At 30.1% G+C, this 18,760-nt stretch overlaps 1 protein-coding gene across 1 annotated transcript in view; it reads right to left on the reverse strand.

The window, feature by feature from the left end:
* The window catches only part of LOC105619062 (pleckstrin homology domain-containing family G member 5-like), a 105,908-nt gene that overhangs the window by 84,469 nt on the left and 2,679 nt on the right, over nt 1–18,760 (reverse strand). Inside the window, exons 3-5 of the mRNA XM_012200594.1 lie at nt 16,404–16,494; nt 13,955–14,036; nt 10,055–10,160 (exon numbers count right to left, since the gene is read on the reverse strand). Coding sequence (XP_012055984.1) covers nt 10,055–10,160; nt 13,955–14,036; nt 16,404–16,494 — 279 coding nt within the window. The remainder of the gene's footprint in view (nt 1–10,054; nt 10,161–13,954; nt 14,037–16,403; nt 16,495–18,760) is intronic.

Here is an 18,760-nt window from a genome sequence, read left to right on the forward strand (position 1 = left end):
AGACAATCTATAAATAACATACTAATAATTGTAACTTTTACTGACTCAGTAAATAACATTATTAGATTCTAATAGCTATGTGATGATCGCACTAATTATTTGTGAATGCGTATTTGCTATAAAACGATACGATAAATGATAACTTTTCATTAAAAATATTGCCTATAAAAACATTATAAATATAAAGCCTATGTAGACAAATATTTATATCAATATTCAATTAAAAGTTTAGACATAGTCAAGGTTTTTTAAAAAGTTTCTGCCAAAATTGTATAAAAATGATATTTTGAAATTAACAGCGAGTATACAATTTTTTGAGAATTTGGAGAGATACAATTAAAATTTTTTTTTGCCACCTATCATCTCCATTTCATTAATTTGAAACCTTTATAATATTTCGATATATATATATATATGGCGTGCAACATGATGCGGTTTTTCAATAATCATCAAATTGTTTTAATCAATATCTTCCCTGCTGAATAGGAGACTTGATTTTCAGTACAGTGAATCAGGCGCGCTCACGCAAACATAAACGAGAATTTACCTTCGATTTTCGTCGACGATGACATTCTGGCAGTGGAGCGTTTCCGTTTTGTCCAGTAATTTTCTCTCGCAATGGGACTTCCTTCTTAGAATTCGCTTTTCCAAGCTATTCAATTCTTATTCCAAACAGCGTACGCATTTCCATATGTCGCGAATTATACTCGCATATTATTTGTTCTATAATTTTATTTCCTTTATTGACTTTTCTTCCATACAGTCGATTTCTTATGTTATTTGTTATATACACCGAAATTATTCTGTCATATTTTATAAATCGAAATTAAATGAATTGCTTGATAATTTTCGACTAAGAAAATTCTAAGTAAATTTTCTCAGAATTTCTGCTGAAATTTCCTCCCCTCCCCCTCTATTGACTCTTTCACTCCCTTTATCTTCTTTCTCAACAAGATGGGCTTTTCTGAAATATCGCTCGCACAATCTTTCCTCAATTCTACAACTCACTCGACGACCATGTGATCATCCCGTGGAGATTTTCAATTTCAAGCTTTTTCTCGTTTCAGCTGATCCGCAGATCTTATTCAGCTTCACACGAGGGCGAGGGCGGCGTCGGTCTTGCCGGTGTTAGGTCGCGCGTCGCACTGAAGGGAGAACTCGATAGGAGAGCGCGGTTCTCCTCGGCCGATATTTCGAACACAGCCACCTACCCCGCCGGCCGGTCGGCTCCACGGCAAGGGGATGCGCGAGCGTCGCTGGAAATTCACCCCCTCGTTCTCATGAGTGAGTGCAAGCCGATCGCCAAGGACAACGCGCCACGGCTACCCCGCGTGAACGCATCGCGCGTATCTCTTATTATCTAACGCTAGAATTTATATAGGTCTTTTGGAAATCGAAATAAAGCTCTTCAATAGAAAGACTTCAACAGAAATGACATCTATCTGTTTATCATAGTTCCTTTTTCTTTCATATATATATATATATATATATTTACAATTAATGTTTTTATATGGAATCATAAATTCTTCATCCTAAAATTTCACAATTTTTTCCTGATTTATGAACATAAAATTTTTTAATTTTCTCTAACTTTTAATAATATAAAAAAATTTTTGATATTTTTGTCCTGATTTGTCAAATATTTTATTGAGAAATCAATAATGTAAATTATTATTGCTGACACTGCTTGCATTTTTATTTGTTAAGTCGGTAATAATTCAAAATTATGTATGATGTATGTTTATTATATTTCTTTAAAATTAAGAATTTTTATTTTCCGTAAAATTTTGCAAAATTTTCTGATTTCTCTAATCTTTTCCAATTCTCTGATTTCCTGATTTCCAGTTTTGTGACAATTCTGTTATATTCTTTGTTCTGTCAAAGAGCGTATGGTTTCCATCAATATCAATATATAAATTAGCAGACAAGAACTATTAGCAATTTTGCAATACAGATTAAATCTTTCTCGAATTACATGAAATCTTGCTCCAAATGTAGATAAAATTTATTGGAAATTTTGCAATACAGTACAGACAAAATCTTTCTCGAGTTATGTGAAAAAAACTTGCTTTGAATCAATGTCCTCCAACTTGTATTACTTTTGGCCTCATCCCAATAACCTTTTTCCCAATATTTCAAAAATAAAGTGCTTCCTCTACAGTTTCAATTGCAATCCACTTTTACACGTAACTCACGATATGACAAAACATTTATCGCACGAAGCAAGACTTTTCCTAGAGAATATTTCATTTATTTTGTAGAGGGCAATTAAAACGCGCGATTGTGGAACAATGCGTGTTCATTCAAATATCATTAAAAAAGAATAGCTTTATAATATATGTAGCCTAAAAAATTAATAAATTCATCGATGTCTATCTCTTTCATAGAAAAATCTCATGTATTATTCCTTTCATCCCATTTTTCCGCTTTCCGCATTACAGTAAAAACACGAGGTAAAGTAAAATCGTTTGTCGAAGGAATTATCGGAGGATACTGCGTTTTGTAAAATGTAATGCTACACCGTGTCATGTAACATTACAGTTCTGGCGCGTTTCTCTTACTATCTCAATTTTACATCAAAGCACCGGTGGCTTTGGTTAACATCGACCAGTATCGCTCTTATCCGTCTACGGTTCGTATAATCCATTCTCGTTACCATGGTGGTACGCTAGGAACATATACGCGTTGTAATCCTTTGTCTGTGCTTGACAAGTACGATAATACGACAGTAAAGCTGATAGGGCTTCAACCGCAATTTTTGCAAAAGAAATCAAAAGCAAGCTCAATCGGGATAATTATCTGAATGTTAAAATAAATGAGATACTGATATTTTTTAATAATACAATCCTTAAATACTTTTTCAATAATTAATTTCGCGAATGAATATAACATTATTAATGCAAAACATTTCATTCTGAATATATAGAAAGAACTTTTCGTTCACATTTACCATTTGTTCATTGAAAGAAATATTTGCTACAAAATTATTATGTAAAAAAGTTGCGTTCTCATAAAATTCCTCAGATTTTTGATCATTTTAAATCTTGTATTCAAATTTAAAACAAATCATAATACAATAATATAAAGATAGATAGAAGATACTGTTTTCCTAAATTTTAGCCCTAAAGTGTTATCTTCCTTTGCAATTTCTTTATCAATTTAACGAGTACGAAAAGCAATAAAATCATGCGATTTTGGATCGAATATATTTAATCAGATTATATATGTTGTATATATATTTTTATCCTCTTATGTCTCAATAAATCGTGTTCGATATCCTTGCTCAACTGGAGCGATTTTGCGGGAGGAAATACATATTCGCTTTTATTGCGTATTGGCAAGTATTATAAATACATGCCCTGGCAAAGCGCAAAACACAATTATGTTCTACCACGCTTGAATGGCAACTTGATTCGAGTGACCGGCTGCATGTAATCTCACTTTGCGTGTTAAAGTTTGCATAAAGAGATGAACGTGAAAACGTCAAAATAGAAGTGGTGGAAAGTTACGCAAAAGTTTTACTTTGTCTATGTATTTGTTGATTATTCAACAGTAAAAATAATATCTATGAATGCTTTTAAAATGCATCGATCTAGTCTTACAGTTAAATCAATATTCAAAGAATAACAATGCATAAACAAATTGATATAAATATTTTTCACATAGAAAAAAATAGAAGATATAGAAACAGAAAAAAAAACTGTTATTCTTACCGACATTGCTTTTTATTCCGAGTTATCTACATTTCTCTATCTACAGTTCTCGCGTGAATATCGCTTGCTGCATTAAATTGTTAAGCTTAACAAAATAAAGGAAAATATTTTTCTAACCTGGGATGCGTTTAATTAAAATAATCATACGCTAGGTATTCCAGATAATAAGTTACGATGCTATTGTAACTTATCACAGAAGTCTCTCGAGTTTCTATAAAGTCAGATTGAATGTGAAACTCGTCACCCAATGCAAAATTTCTTTATGATCGAACGAAAGAGAGGAGCCATTTCCCTAAGGAAAGTTCGTGCTCATGCCAATAATCATAAATTTTACATTGCTCCTTCGCACAATGGCCTAGATTAATAAAGATTTTATAAAGGAAGAATATTCTAAATTCTCTAAAGTCCTCAAGATTTTATTATTCGTTTTTTATTCGATTATTTGAATATTTCATATTGCTGTAAATCTTTTAAAATATTATAAGCTGCTATACGATAGATATTATTAATTCGGTTTGTGATGCAGAAAATTTTACGTCTTTTAAGATGATGCGTTTATTGGACGTCATTATTTATATTTAAAAATAGAACATCTTATTTATGTTTTAGATAAAATGTCTTTTATTCATGATATTACTAAAATGCAATACTTTTGTATTAAATTACAGATGTTTGTGCAACATTATAAAAAAATATTTCTAATTATTGAATAAAAAGTTAAAAAAGTAAATTTAACAAAAAATTAGTTAAATATAAATATAAATATTAAAAATAAACAATAAATTTTAAATAATAAACAATTACAAAACAGATTATAGGAACGTATATGTAATAACACAACAATAGAAATCAAACAATAGAACTCAATGCCTTAAACGATCTAGCTGGATTTTAAATGTTTGTATGTTCTATGTGTATGATTTTGAATATATATGTAGTATATAAATTCACACAGAATCATACAAGCGTTTAAGATCCATCAAATAATAAAATAATCATATATGTAAAATATATCATATTTGTAAAAATAACTAAAATTAAAATTTCATGTTTTTTGGAAAATAATTTTTTTGTATATCACAATTCAAGTGTTAACTCAATGAAAGTATATATAATATTTACTGTAGTAGTCTTTGTAGTCAATGTACACATTTACTAAAATTAACACTTTAATTGTAACATATACATAAACATAAATATGTCTTTCATCAAATTTATTCTTTTTTTTATTTGTGCGTTCATCGAGAAATCCTGCACTGCATAACTTTCAAGATATTTCTGCGTGGGTTCGCCTACGCTTGCAATTCGATCCCGGAGCAAGTATCTTCGAATGATAACGACCGAGCGAAAAATGATCACGAAAGAAAGCTCACGGTGACCACGAATCGAGCATCTGTTACTTATCGAAATTATATAATTATGACAATAATGTTGCAAATGTCTGTATCGCGTGTAACAATAACGGGTAAAATATACAGTTGCCTCTATAAAATGTACTAGAATTTCTGTCATTCTCACTTATCTTTGGATTTGTCTTAAATTAAAAGCGTATTAAAATAAAGCTCGTTTAATAAATGCAGAAATACAAGAGCGTCTATAATATTTTGACTATATAGTATCAGCTAAAATTTAATAAAATTTAATAAAAAAATGAGTCAAAAAACGAATATTAGCTAATATCAATAAAAGAATTGTGTCGTTAATAGACTCTGAAACTAACTACACAAAAAAAAACAAAATAACAATTATTTGATTTTTAATAATTTATACAGCGTAATTACTATATTTTGCTATAATTTTATAAATAATTTTTTAAAGAATAAGTGAATTCAAATAAATTTTTATACGAATATTTATTAGAATTTTAATCGTATATGTAATAAATTTGATTTAATTCATAATGCTACTTCTTCAAATTTGCCAATAAGTACAAATTGCGATTTTACATGAGAATCAAAGCAAACAAAACATTAAATAACTCAACTTTCAGCTGATAGCTCAACTGTACAGCTAAAACATTAGACGCTTTTGTATTTCTACATTTATTAAGCAAGCTTTATTTTAATATGCTTTTAAGACAATTCCAAAAGTATCTCAAAGTGAGAGAGAGAGAAATTCTAATACAATCTTATTAATAAGAGAATTGTGCTCAAATTTTTTACACAGATACTCAAACGTAAAACAATCTATAATATTTTTCAATACTTTAAATTGTGACCTCTTTAAACTTATAAAATGTGATTACAACTTTTTAATATCTAAAATTTTTTTTCTAATTAAATAAAATAATGTTTTATTTTACAATCATTTTAAATATTATCATCCATATCTGTAATTATATAAATATCAAAATTCGTTGAGATTAAAAAATAATTGCTTTCTCATAAAGAATGTACGTCGCGCGAAGACAGAAATCTCTTGACATATTACGTCTCGTTACTAGATAATGCCATCTGCCTCGACGACAGGGAGAGATTTCAGTGAACCAAATAGATGTGATTTTGCGAATACTGCATAATATAAATGAATCCTAGCAAAAAGACGCGTATTGTAAACATTCTCTTTAAACGATTGTCTCCATCACTAACTTTTCGCTTTTTCAACGTTGACAGCAAGTGCGGGAGATAGAGCAATAATTGTCAATCTAGAATGAGTTGAGAAAGCAGGCGTTGTAACATCATTTAACTAAGTCGCCGAGCACAAGCACAATGGTTATGACTTAGCATTATGCAAGCACATTTCAGCGAACGTTTATGACCACACGGTTAGGATCTCCTAAACGACCAGTTATAAAAGGAATTTGTACACGCAAGTTATATATTTTTGTTCATTCGCAGCGTATTCACAAAATTGTGCTTTCAATAATTTTGATCACAATATGTTCAACACAGCTTTGTAACTATTGTAAAATTCTTTAATATGACTGGTCCTTAGTTTCTCACTGGATATAAATATATAAACCAATCATATTAGAGAATCTTGAACGCAACCAATAATAGCGACAGCGTAATCGAAAAGGTGAGGAAAGAAAAAGAGAAGAATGAAAATTATACTCTAATTCTTTACCGATGATCATGATCGAACGGTAGGAAATACGTCTTTGCTGTAAGTCGCTCGCGTGATCGACGAAAAAAAAGATGAACGAAACCGTTAGCGAGATAAGACATTAAGAATGCTTACTGCACGAATTTATGCCGCTATTAGAAGGGATTAGAAGATACGACGAAGTCACGGATAAGACGATAAATCCTTCTTTCTTTCCTGTACCGCCCACGGTGATTCGGTTTAACGTTAACGACCGACCGAGGAAACCGACCACGGTACGAGTCTGATCGATCGCGTTCAGTGGTATCGGTCGCGTCGCGATCGGACGCGCAAGTGGTCGTGGTCGACGCAAAGGCCATTACCGACACGCAGTGGTTACGGTCGATGCGCGATCTGCCGCGAGGAATTGACGTAAGAGCTAAAGTGACCTTTCTTCGCGGCGTTCCGCTCATTGACGTATTATTTGAGCCTTCGATCGTCATTTCCTCTTTTGACCGATCATTTTTCTTTTGCTTTATTCCGTCGCCAAGAAGAATTTCTATTTCGATTTAAATTACGTGATGAAATATCTCATTTCGCGGAACAGAAGTGCAGAATGCTCATAATAAATTGAAATTTTTTATAATCTTTAATTTAATATTCTATATCTTCAAAGAGAATAGTATTTTTTTTAAAGTAAATCATTTATCTAAGTCAGAATTTTTTTCCGGTGTACTGCAAAGGGTTTCCATGTGTGCCGCGAAGAGAAGGTAAAAAGAAGTGAAAAAATTTAGGAATAAGTAAAAAGCGAATATAACGTGAAGTAAAAAATATTTTGAAAAAAATATTTTGGGAAAATATTTTCAGAAATAAACTTTTGTACTATAATTCTAAATGATATGTTAGTGTTTACATAAGAAACCTATACTATAGCGCTGAACATATATATTCAGTAATGTACCTCAATAAATTTGGCTCGTTATTTAATATATCGTAAATTGGAAAAGGTAGAAAAACGCTAATCTAGATATTTATCATCTTTAGAGGGAGCTTTTTGAATTTTCACTCCGAGCTAAGATAACAAATTTCATCATCAGAGGACCGCAATAATCCGAGCGAATGCATGGCGTCGGAATGCTAACACCGAAAAGGAAAAGCCAGATGATGAATAGCGAAGTTACTAAGCCAATAAAAATCACAGGAGGAGAGGTACTCGGTTACAGCGCCTGGGAATAGAAAACATTTTCGGATGACACTTCTATTACAAGAGCGCGAGGAATCCGTCCCTCCGGACACTCTAGGGGGCAAGAGAGTAAAAGAGGAAAGGGAAAGACCGGAATGACAAGAAACGAGAGATGGCAGATGGAAATTCTCGAGAGAGGCGTAGTAGTGAATTTGAGAGCACTGAAAACTTTAAGGGAAGCTACAGTCGAGAATCTGTAAATCTTTGCATTCCTTTGAGGAAAGATATTAACAAGGGGAGGCTCAAAAGTGGCCTTACTGATTTCAATAAAACTTGACAAAATTCTAAAGTATTCTCCCTTGAATATAATTGCCCCTCTATCTTTTTTAGGCGTAGATGATTAACCTTTTCCGAGATATTTCAACATTAAATTTAGTAGCGACATTTCTTTTAGAGTTTATTAGAACGTTTATATTTGAGTATTAATACCGTAATAGTGGAAACTACTCTCCAAAGCTTCAATTTATCTTAAAATCTGTTAAAATGCTCTCTGAATCTTTTGGAGTAAAAATTGAGCCATTCTTGAAAAAAAAAGTCGTGAAAATTTCTCACTTTTGTTCAAAAAAAAAATATTTTTACTTTTTTTTCAAGATTCAATTTTCAATCTTTCGGAGTGAAATTTCACTCCAAAAAAGATTTAGAGAGTAATAATTCGTTGTCATTAAAATCGATAAAAGGAAATTTTGAGAAATATGTAATATGTAATATGAAATTACGAAATATATAATATGAAATATTCTAAATATAAAATATTCAACAATAATAGTAAATTGTAAGAATCGCAAACAAACGATGTGGATAGCAATAAATGCTAGATAAAGTATGAAAATAATTTTATACAAAATAATGTTGAACTCACTGCTCACTGATTGTTAGAAAATGTGTTTTTTGTAGCATTGCTCATCATACTTAAGATTTCTACATAATTAACGATTCGACAAAATTATTTTCAGATCGGTATCTAGCTAAATTTTTAGATACTTCAGTAAATCATTCTTTTCGTGTAGGTGAACGTCACTGCGTGGGAATTGCCGCTACTTTCTCATGCTACGGTTTTTATTCTTATTTCATCTCTTTTACCGAAGTCTTTCTTGCTTCCTCTCGCTATAGCTGGCAATAAATCTCGTGGTACTCGTCTATTGCTTTGAGTCCAAAGCTGTGAAATCTTCGCTTTATCTCCCGGACACCAACTCAATCATACACTTTTACATCTCGTCCGGATTCGCAGGCAGACTCGAATTTTGCATAAATGTAAAAAGACACGAAATCACAGGAAGTGACCTTTATTTATGAGATCATCAATTAATCTTTGTAATGTCGATCAAAGGATCACTGTGATAATGGATCACGACAGTGGACGCGATGACAGTTTAATTAAGATAAATATTATTTTCAATTAGAAGAACAATGTTTTCGCAATCAAATTCGAAGTCAGCTTTGGTAATTAAAAAATTTGATCTGTTTGAATTAAATGATTAAATAATAATAATAATAATAATAATAATAATAATAATAATAATAATAATAATAATAATAATAATAGTTAATAAGCTTATGTGAGCATTGCGTTAATTCCATGTAAAAGCCTTTAAGTCTTGCACTGAATGATTTGGAATAATAAACAGACTTTATTCAACATTATTATTTGAAAGCAGATTTATTTTGATAGAAAAATATCAAGTATCATGATATATTATTTGTATAGATATAAAGTTTTTTCTTTAAATATAACCTGAACGTATAATAAATATGTAAATATTTGTATGTAAATTTAATTTATATCACAAAAAATTATTTTACAAAAAATTACATTACTCAATGTCTATATATATAACATGCATATGCAGCATAAATATTAATTAGATATTTATAGAGAAAAAAATAATTTTTTTTTCAATAAATTTAATGAAATTTATTATTGTTTATTAAAATTATTATTTATTTATTATTGAAGTTATTTATTGTAATATGCAGCAAATTATTATTAAAAAAACATCTTTTCAATTAATAGAACAAATATATATATTTAATTAATTAAATAATTTGACGGAAAAAATAAAAGAAAAGGACTCACCAAATGCTGTTTGATAAAATTTCCTAGCGGAGATAATTTTCGGACACTGGATCTGAAATTCCCCGGTCCGTTCCTGACCTGTTGCTCTTTTCTATAAAACAAAAATACGTTGAATTAGTTGGATAAGCTTTCTTTTGGCCTTAATGTCAGATTTAGGAATAAAAAAGGTAATTTAATATAGTTTGAAATATCAATACAAATACGAGCAATAACAATCAAACAAATTTTCCAGATTTAATCGTGAGAGTATAAGTTCAAATAATATTTACATTAAGAATAATTTTCATTACATTTATTAATTTTATTTAAATATTTATATTATTATTTGTTTTACATTTTTTATTTCGTAGGAAAATAGCATTCATTTGTGAACCGCAAACCATCTTGGGAAATAGCATGATACTCTCGTAATAACAGAGTAAAAAGTGTACTTGAAATATACTTCATCTCAACATAGAAAGATTCTCGATTTCTGGAAAGTGATATCGGATTTTGTTAGAATTTTGATGCCACTAGTGACAAGTATCTCCCCGTTTTTCTCTCCCCAACGAAGTTACCCTCGGATTTTCATTCCTTATTGTAGCCTCAAAGAAAACCGATACAAATTCCTCAATACCTCTTGCGTCGCAAGAGATAGCACCTTTACATTTGAATTTCAGACGTAGTGATACGCGTAAAATATATTATTACAGTTATATTTAAATAGATAAAAATTTGATTCAAAATATTCTAAATTAAAATAAAATAATATTTATGATTCCAAGAATAAATCCTATATAAATAAAATACCTATGTAAACCTCCATGAATAGTTAATGTTAGTGCGTAAATTATACATTGATATAGCGATATATTTATAAATACAATTCGTAAATAATAAAGATGTACTGATAAAAAAAGTTAAAAATAAAAATGTAAAATCTCTGCGTAATAACTTTTTTATTTCTATTTCATTTATCAAATATATTTTAATTGCTTATATTTGTCGTTTTATAAATATAAGTATATAATTTATGCATTACAACAATCGCGGAGACTCACATTTTGTTTGCATTATTTACACAAATTTAAAATATTTTTCTTTGTTAATAAATATCGTGAAATGAGTTTTGATTTTGTTGTATTCTACCATCGGGATTATTATTTTGCTGCAAGCTTACTTTCCCTATATGAATTTTCAATGCTGTATGTAGAAATATGTAATATCTAGATATCCTTCCGAGATTTGATGTTTACTAGAAAAACCAAATAGTTACGTCGCAACTTTTCCGTAGCAATATTCTCGTTGATGGAATACCGGCTCGAATGTCGCGATTAATTCAGTCCTTGCAAACATTGCTCAGTTTGTAGTAATTAATCAGGTCAGGTCTTCATCTCACAAAGGAAAGCGCCAACTCAGAGAATCATAATAGCTCTGGTCTTAGGATGGACGATGAAGGAATGTTTCATTCGTAGAAATTTCATGACGAAATTCCACAGCTTATCCTTTCATGGCTACTTTTATTTCTTCGCAGAAAGGCGTAAAACCAGAAATTCAGAAAAAAAAGTTGAGAAAAAAGAGGAAACACAAAAGATAGAACGGAAATGTTGGTCACGATGTTTTCAGTCTGCTCGTCAATGCGTGAGAAATTGATATAAAAATAAGCTATGCATGTTTCTTTACATTATTCAGAAAGTGCTGAATCATCACTTTTCCTTTCTTTCTATGTTCTTTGTGGTCTTCAAAAAAATACTGTCAAGTAGATAACTGAGATAATTCTATAATTAAAAGAAATAAACAGCAGTATGTAATTCATTTAGGAGATTAATATAATTGTTCTAACAAGAAAATTGTCTTATCTAACATAAATACTTGTAGCTGTCGCAACAGTATTTGTGAAATTAGTTTTGCGATAAGAAACTAGCAGGAAGACCTAACATGATTAATCGAGTTGTTCGGTGAGTATCGATTTTCTATATCGCTCTGTTCTATAGGATATATTTTTTCTAAATTTTAGTGGCAATAAATGTCAGGAGCAGACACAAAATACGACGATCGGTGAAATACGGGTGTATCGGTGGAGTACCCATGTGGAATATCAAAGAATAATGACTGAAAGTCGAGGTGAGGCGCTGGTTGGAAAATAGAAGAAGAATACTGATGAATCTCGAAATCTTTTCTTCTTTTCGTTGTTTAAATAGTTCCGTTTCCATTTGCTTATTTCCAATGTTAGGGAATAAAGTCTAATAATTGATAAAAAGATTACTATCGAAGCAAAAGTTTATTTATTTAAATTTTATTCATTAGACTTTATTTATTAGACTTTAGCATTATTGTAATATATATTTTATTTACACAGTGATATTTATTTTACAGTTACAAAAACAAATAAATTTTTCAGAGAATTTCAGAAGGATATAATTGTATATAAGTGTAAATGCAAAATAATTTGATTAGTCATTAGAACTATTAGAAAATTTTGGATTATCATGATTATAAATATTTGCAATATATATATTGTATTTCATATATTTTAAAATTTAGAATGTTTTTCTTTCTTAAAACTTACGAACTATAATTCGCGATCAAATTCAGAACAAAATTCTATTTATAATATTATGAATAGTTTAACATGAAAAACACATTAGGATACGTATTTATATTTAGGATGTGTGTTATGTGTGACACATAAAATTCTAAGTAGAACTTTACCTTGAATTTGGCCGCAAATTATAGATCGTTTAAAGTGAGTACATTGTAATCATAAAATAAATTATCGCTGGCTGTCCTACTTTTAGGCTTAAAGCATTAGTAGAATGTCGAAACGAATGGCAAGTATGTAACATTGTGCCGCGCGATTTGGACTTTTGTTTTACAAACTAAAGAGAACAAACTAAATTGCTGCAGCGAGCGATGGACTTGATTTACCGATGTACATACAAGCGACGATCTCGTAACCTGTATCTCGATATTCCGTTGCACGTGCAGAAACATACACTTTTCCAGTAAAGCTATTCATTTTGCGCGAACGACGAGTTGTTGGCGAAAAGAGGAGAGGAGAGCAATAGTTTTAAAAGTTTCGCGTACGTGCGAACAAAGGAATTTTTTTTATCAAATCAATGCGATGAGATCTGTGTGACAGAAATTCTCGAAAATCGAAATGTGGACCCGGTCTAAACGAAACGTGGATCGTAAAATATGTGATACAATTCAATATATGAAACATTTCGTGTGTTTTGGAAAGAATTAATGTGAATTCTTTCAACTTCTTCTCGTTATTTTCGTTCTTCGAGTCCATCGCCACTGCTCTTTGGTTCTTGCTGTGATTTATCACAGACAGCGGTTTATTGACCTCCTTCTGTCTTTCTGCCCTTCTTTTCAACTGTAATTTATTATCCCGCCATCGAAACACTCGTGAAACAAGTATTCGTGTATAAGCCAACGGACGTTTTACGTTTTTCTTTTTCTCCCGTTCACTAAAGGAATCACAACAAATTTTTATCAACTGTAGTTGCGAACAATCAATCGATATAATCTTTCCTTTTCTTTTAGATGCACAAAATACATAAATTCGAGAGAGGAAAGAACAAAAAATGATTGACAATTGTCATTTTGACAATCAATCTTCAAATGGATTTAAATAAACTCGATATCTGTTAGATAAAAATTTAAAATAAGACTAATAAATTTGTAATGCACTTTTAAGAAAAGGAGAGAAGAAAAAATATTTCGAGAAGAAAATAATAGAATATAAAATTTTACAAATAATCTATGACTTTCGTAATTTCTTTTAGATATTATAGGAAAGTAGTAAAGTAGTAAGTAGTTGAATCGTTATTAACGTCACAATTAATTATTGAAAACGAGCATGGCTGATGAGACGCACGAAGAAGGATTGAAGATCATACTTACAGTGATAATTTCGTTTCATTATCATATGCGTCAATGGCAACACGACTCAAAGCTGGAAGACTGCTTGCTTCACAGGGCGGATTGCTTAGATCTAAAATAAAACGAAAAAAGCTTTTTCAAAGAACGATGTATATTGCGTCTCGCTTATATAAATTTTACTAGGGGATAGAAAGCTTAATTTTGTCTGAGGGCAGGATGTGTAATCCTGGAAAAGGATTCAGAAAATTAAGCTTGCTCGACTTGACTTCTATGTACTGAAAGATTTTTGTATCTCGTCGCGTATATTTCGCAATAATAATTAATCATTTTCTAGAAATTAGCCGGGCAATGAATTCTAAGCTCGATAAAATTACGGAAATGGATTTGAACATGTAACATATAATGTAATGTATAGAATAAAAAGGATAAGTAAAATATATAATTTTTGTTACATATATAGTTAAATTATATAAAAAAAAAAATCTGTCGGAAAAGACGTCAAGTAAATAATTTCTTTCAAAACTGACTACTCTATTAGTTAATACAATAATAATTATGTATAATAAATGAAACTTTAGACTAAAATAAATCAAAGGAATAATCCTATTTTCAGTCAAAGCATCAAAGCGGATTTTGATTATTGAATATTATCATATTTGCAAATCAAATTTGCAAATACATTTTTCAGTTCTACAAACTGCGCGCCAATTCGATTTACCGGATTTGAAACACAATTATAAACTAAAGCTAGAAATGACATCATAAATTATGTTCAATAATAATAAACAAAAATGAATAACAAAAGGGTTAAGAGTCAAATTTTTCATATATTTAAATTCTTTAAAACACATACATTTCGACTTATTTGTCAGATCATCCTCGATGTCGATAAATTAACGTAAATTTAATAAAAATCATAAAACGATTAAATACAATTTCTGCAAATTATAATTACGTAAAGTGATAGACCTATTTCTTCATATCTGTTTTCAGTCGCAACAATGCAATGCTTTCCGTCTCGTTATCTTCGTAGTTACATTCTTCTATTACATCGGTCGCATTTTTTTTCGTAATGATAATAAAATTAATTGAAAATATAGAGTCAGCATCAGTTCAACATGTAGAAAAAACATGATAACAGAATGTGTGCTTGCACAATTTTACGGAATGACTCTACATGTTCAATTAATTTTATTATCATTATGGATAAATTGCGACCGATGTAATAGAAGAATGTAATTACGAAGATGACAAGACGGAAAAACAATGCAATGCAAAAATTTAACTCTTAGCTCTTCTGTTATTCATTTTTATAAATTATGTTGTTTATCAATTTAATAATGATGCTAATAAACATCTTAAAACATTGCGAAGAGCTTAATTGTGAAAAATATTATTTCAACCAGAATTCAAATGTAAATCTCTTTCATAAGTATGTATATGAACATTATCAAGCAATAAGATCTTTTGCCAAAATAGAATTATTTCTCTTATTTGAATAATATAATTACGTAGAGGAAAAGGTCTTATTATGAGATACTGAGTTCATTTGGATAAATGCTAGAAGTCTATAGATAGAATTTAAAAAAATAATAGATCATTTTAAAGGAAATTTAATAAGCTTTAAGATAACATTATATAACATTTATATATACATACACATATATATATATATATGTGTAATTATATTTTATATATAATTATATATGTAAATAAAATTTCATTTTTTTGAAAATTAAAGAAAAAATTAGCAAATCGCAAAATCAAAAAATTGTGCTTCTAATATAAGATGCCCCAGAAATCGATAGTAAAATGCAAAGTATATTAGTATTGCAGTTAAAAAATTTTATTTAATGTTTCTAAAATACAAACAAATACAGCCAGCGTGCGTGAAAAATGAGCATGCAATAGATTATATTCAGAACTCTTTTTCAGATAGCTGGAATCATCGCAGATATAAACATTCGACATTCATTCCGATTATCTTTTTTATTATTGTACAATAACATTTATATTTTAGCAACGATTTTCACTATAACAGGGTTATTTCATATTAGAAATACTCTGGGTATCTCATATTACGATTTCCACGTCTTATGGTTTTACAATCATCAAATCTAACTTCTGTAATTAGATAATTCAACATATCTCGTATTTTTCTATTAGTACGACCTTTTTCTATCACTATATGAAGAATTTATTGCTAAATATTTATTTATTAAATAATAAACAAAATTTATTATTTAAATGCTTATCTTAATGAAACTTAAAGACATCCAAATTCTAAAATCTTGTTTTACAATGACTATAAACATGATCTAATAATGAATTTTCTATTAAATAATTTTCAATCCAAGAGTAATAAATGATGGAATATAAATAACGTTTATTAGTTTAGCAGAAACACCGCTATCTCATATTAAGCGCCTATCTCATAATATAGGGGTTTTACTCTAATAATAATAAACAATATAATCACCTATATTGGAGTAATAATAATCACTGTGCCGTCCATAAGGAGGTGCCAATGGATGTGACAAAGTATTCACCCTGCGTCTAAGATTAGTAGTCTGCAAAACAAATCAAAACATCTCATGTAAATCCTATTTAATAGATTGCTCCTATTTAATAGATTGTATAGATACATTCGGGAAAGATCGCATAAAACTCATATCTCTGTCGTATCGCTATTATATTATATAAAACAAATGCTTCTATTGATCATCACAAGGTGATAAAAAAAAGAAAAATGACAAAAAGTCACGGCACGTAAGATCTTTCCGATTTCGATAAAAAATTTATAGAATGCTCGGAACATATTTTCGTTTTTCACGATGAGATTAAGATTTGTATTCTATTAGGAAGAAAGATCTAATACAGTCATTAAGTTAAAAGCTTGCTTTAAATTCAGACTCCTCCTTTCGAAAAAAAATTCATGTGTTTTTAAGTACATTAAATTGCATTGTCAATGCAAACACGAGTCGTTATCAAATAAGACTGGTGCAATTGTAAAAAATAAATAATCGATAAGATTCATTCTATGTGTATCTTTATTTATTTTTCTATTTTTATTTCTTTATAAGAATTTTAATGAGTACCATATTCTATTTATACCAACGTATTGTAATTATCGCAAATTTATAATATACATTATAATATACATTATATATGTATATTTGGAAAAGTTCTTCTCTAAAAAAAAAAAAGATTTGAAAAAATAAATATATAGAAGGAGAATTTACAAAAAAATTCATAAACTTTGGCACCATTCAACAGTCGTCGCCACCATTAATTCTCGACGTGAAAGCAGGATGAGTTTTTTCGAGAGGAAAAAGCGTTTATAGTGCAAAAAAAAAAGAGAAAAAGAGAAAGAGAATGGAGGATAGCGAGAGCGGAAGTCTCATTACGCGTTCAAATTTTTTATTAGCTATTTGCACATAAATAGCAAGCACCGTAAAAACTGCCTATTATCTTGTTAAATACATGATGCTTATTGCGTTTTCGATTAACCGTACAAAAATTAAACATTTATTTTACCATCAGCAATAATTTGGCAACACTTTTACTCCGCAAATGTCAATTAATATATAACCATTAATGACAGCAAATTATTCATTGTCCGCTAATGTACAACTCATCTCATTTGTAAATACGAACAGATTGACTATATTGCTCGCGTCAAATTGCCGACCGAAATGTTTGTGTGGCATTTTCGCGAGAATCTCTCTATAGAGAACAACGTACCAATCGTGGCAATTATAAGGTTGTTTTAGGTCAATTAAATTGTGGATTCGTGAATAATTACGTGCATTAATAGCATTCTTGAAATATTTCCGTTCGTTGGATTGTAAAGTCAGTTTATCTCATAAACGTCTAATTGTTACACTTTCAGAGATCATCCAACAGCCAAATCCGCAAGTCAAGTTGTCAATAAGACAACGTAAGTCAGCGCTACAAATGTGCGCAGACCGCGATTGTATCATATTAAACGTAGACACTGGTACGGATGCAAATGGGTTAAACGCTTAGCCGATTTCGCGTGCAAGATTTAGATCTGATTGTACCTAAAAGCCGCGATTCAGGTGTTTGGATTCCTACAGAACAATAGTCCCGGTTAGAATCCGATGATATCGTTGAATACGCTTTCCTCGTGAAATCCTGGTTTACTAAAACGATTGAATCAGCCTTGAATAGTTGAATTCGGAATTCAAAAAGCAGCCAACGTATTTCATGCGGACGTTCAGCAATTTTGAAACAATCTCTAAATCCACTGTAAATCCGCAACGTTACATTTTAATCGCCTTTTTAATCTCGATTAATTAGACTTTTAATTAGACTTGATCTAAGAATAAAATAACAGATTATTTATCAGTAAATTATAACAAGTATGTATTCAAACTTTAATTTCTTTTATATCATCCTACTTTCTATACTATTAATTTTCATATAAAATTATGATTTGATAGTGACGAGCTAATTGATCATTTTCGTTAGTAAAAATCATCTCATCATTTAAATTATCATCAATGCTTTACCCGCCATATAAATCGATAGTCCCGATTCGTTCGTGCACAGCATGGATTCATGCTTCCGGTCAAAGTTTTCCTTACCTCCATATAGTTATTGCCCCGTTTTTACAATTTTTATTTCATTTATAACTGATAGTTCTGACTCGCGAAGGGAATTCTATCAATTACGTTGAAATTCTGACAAAATGCTAACTTTGCAAATGCATGCCTCTATTCTCTATGAAATAATAAATAAAATAAAAATAAAATAAAATTAAGAGAGAGAGAGAGAGAGAGAGAGAGAGAGAGAGAGAGAGAGAGAGAGAGA

The sequence above is a fragment of the Atta cephalotes genome (genome assembly GCF_000143395.1).
Source record: "Atta cephalotes unplaced genomic scaffold scaffold00001, whole genome shotgun sequence".
Taxonomy (NCBI): Eukaryota; Metazoa; Arthropoda; class Insecta; order Hymenoptera; family Formicidae; genus Atta; species Atta cephalotes.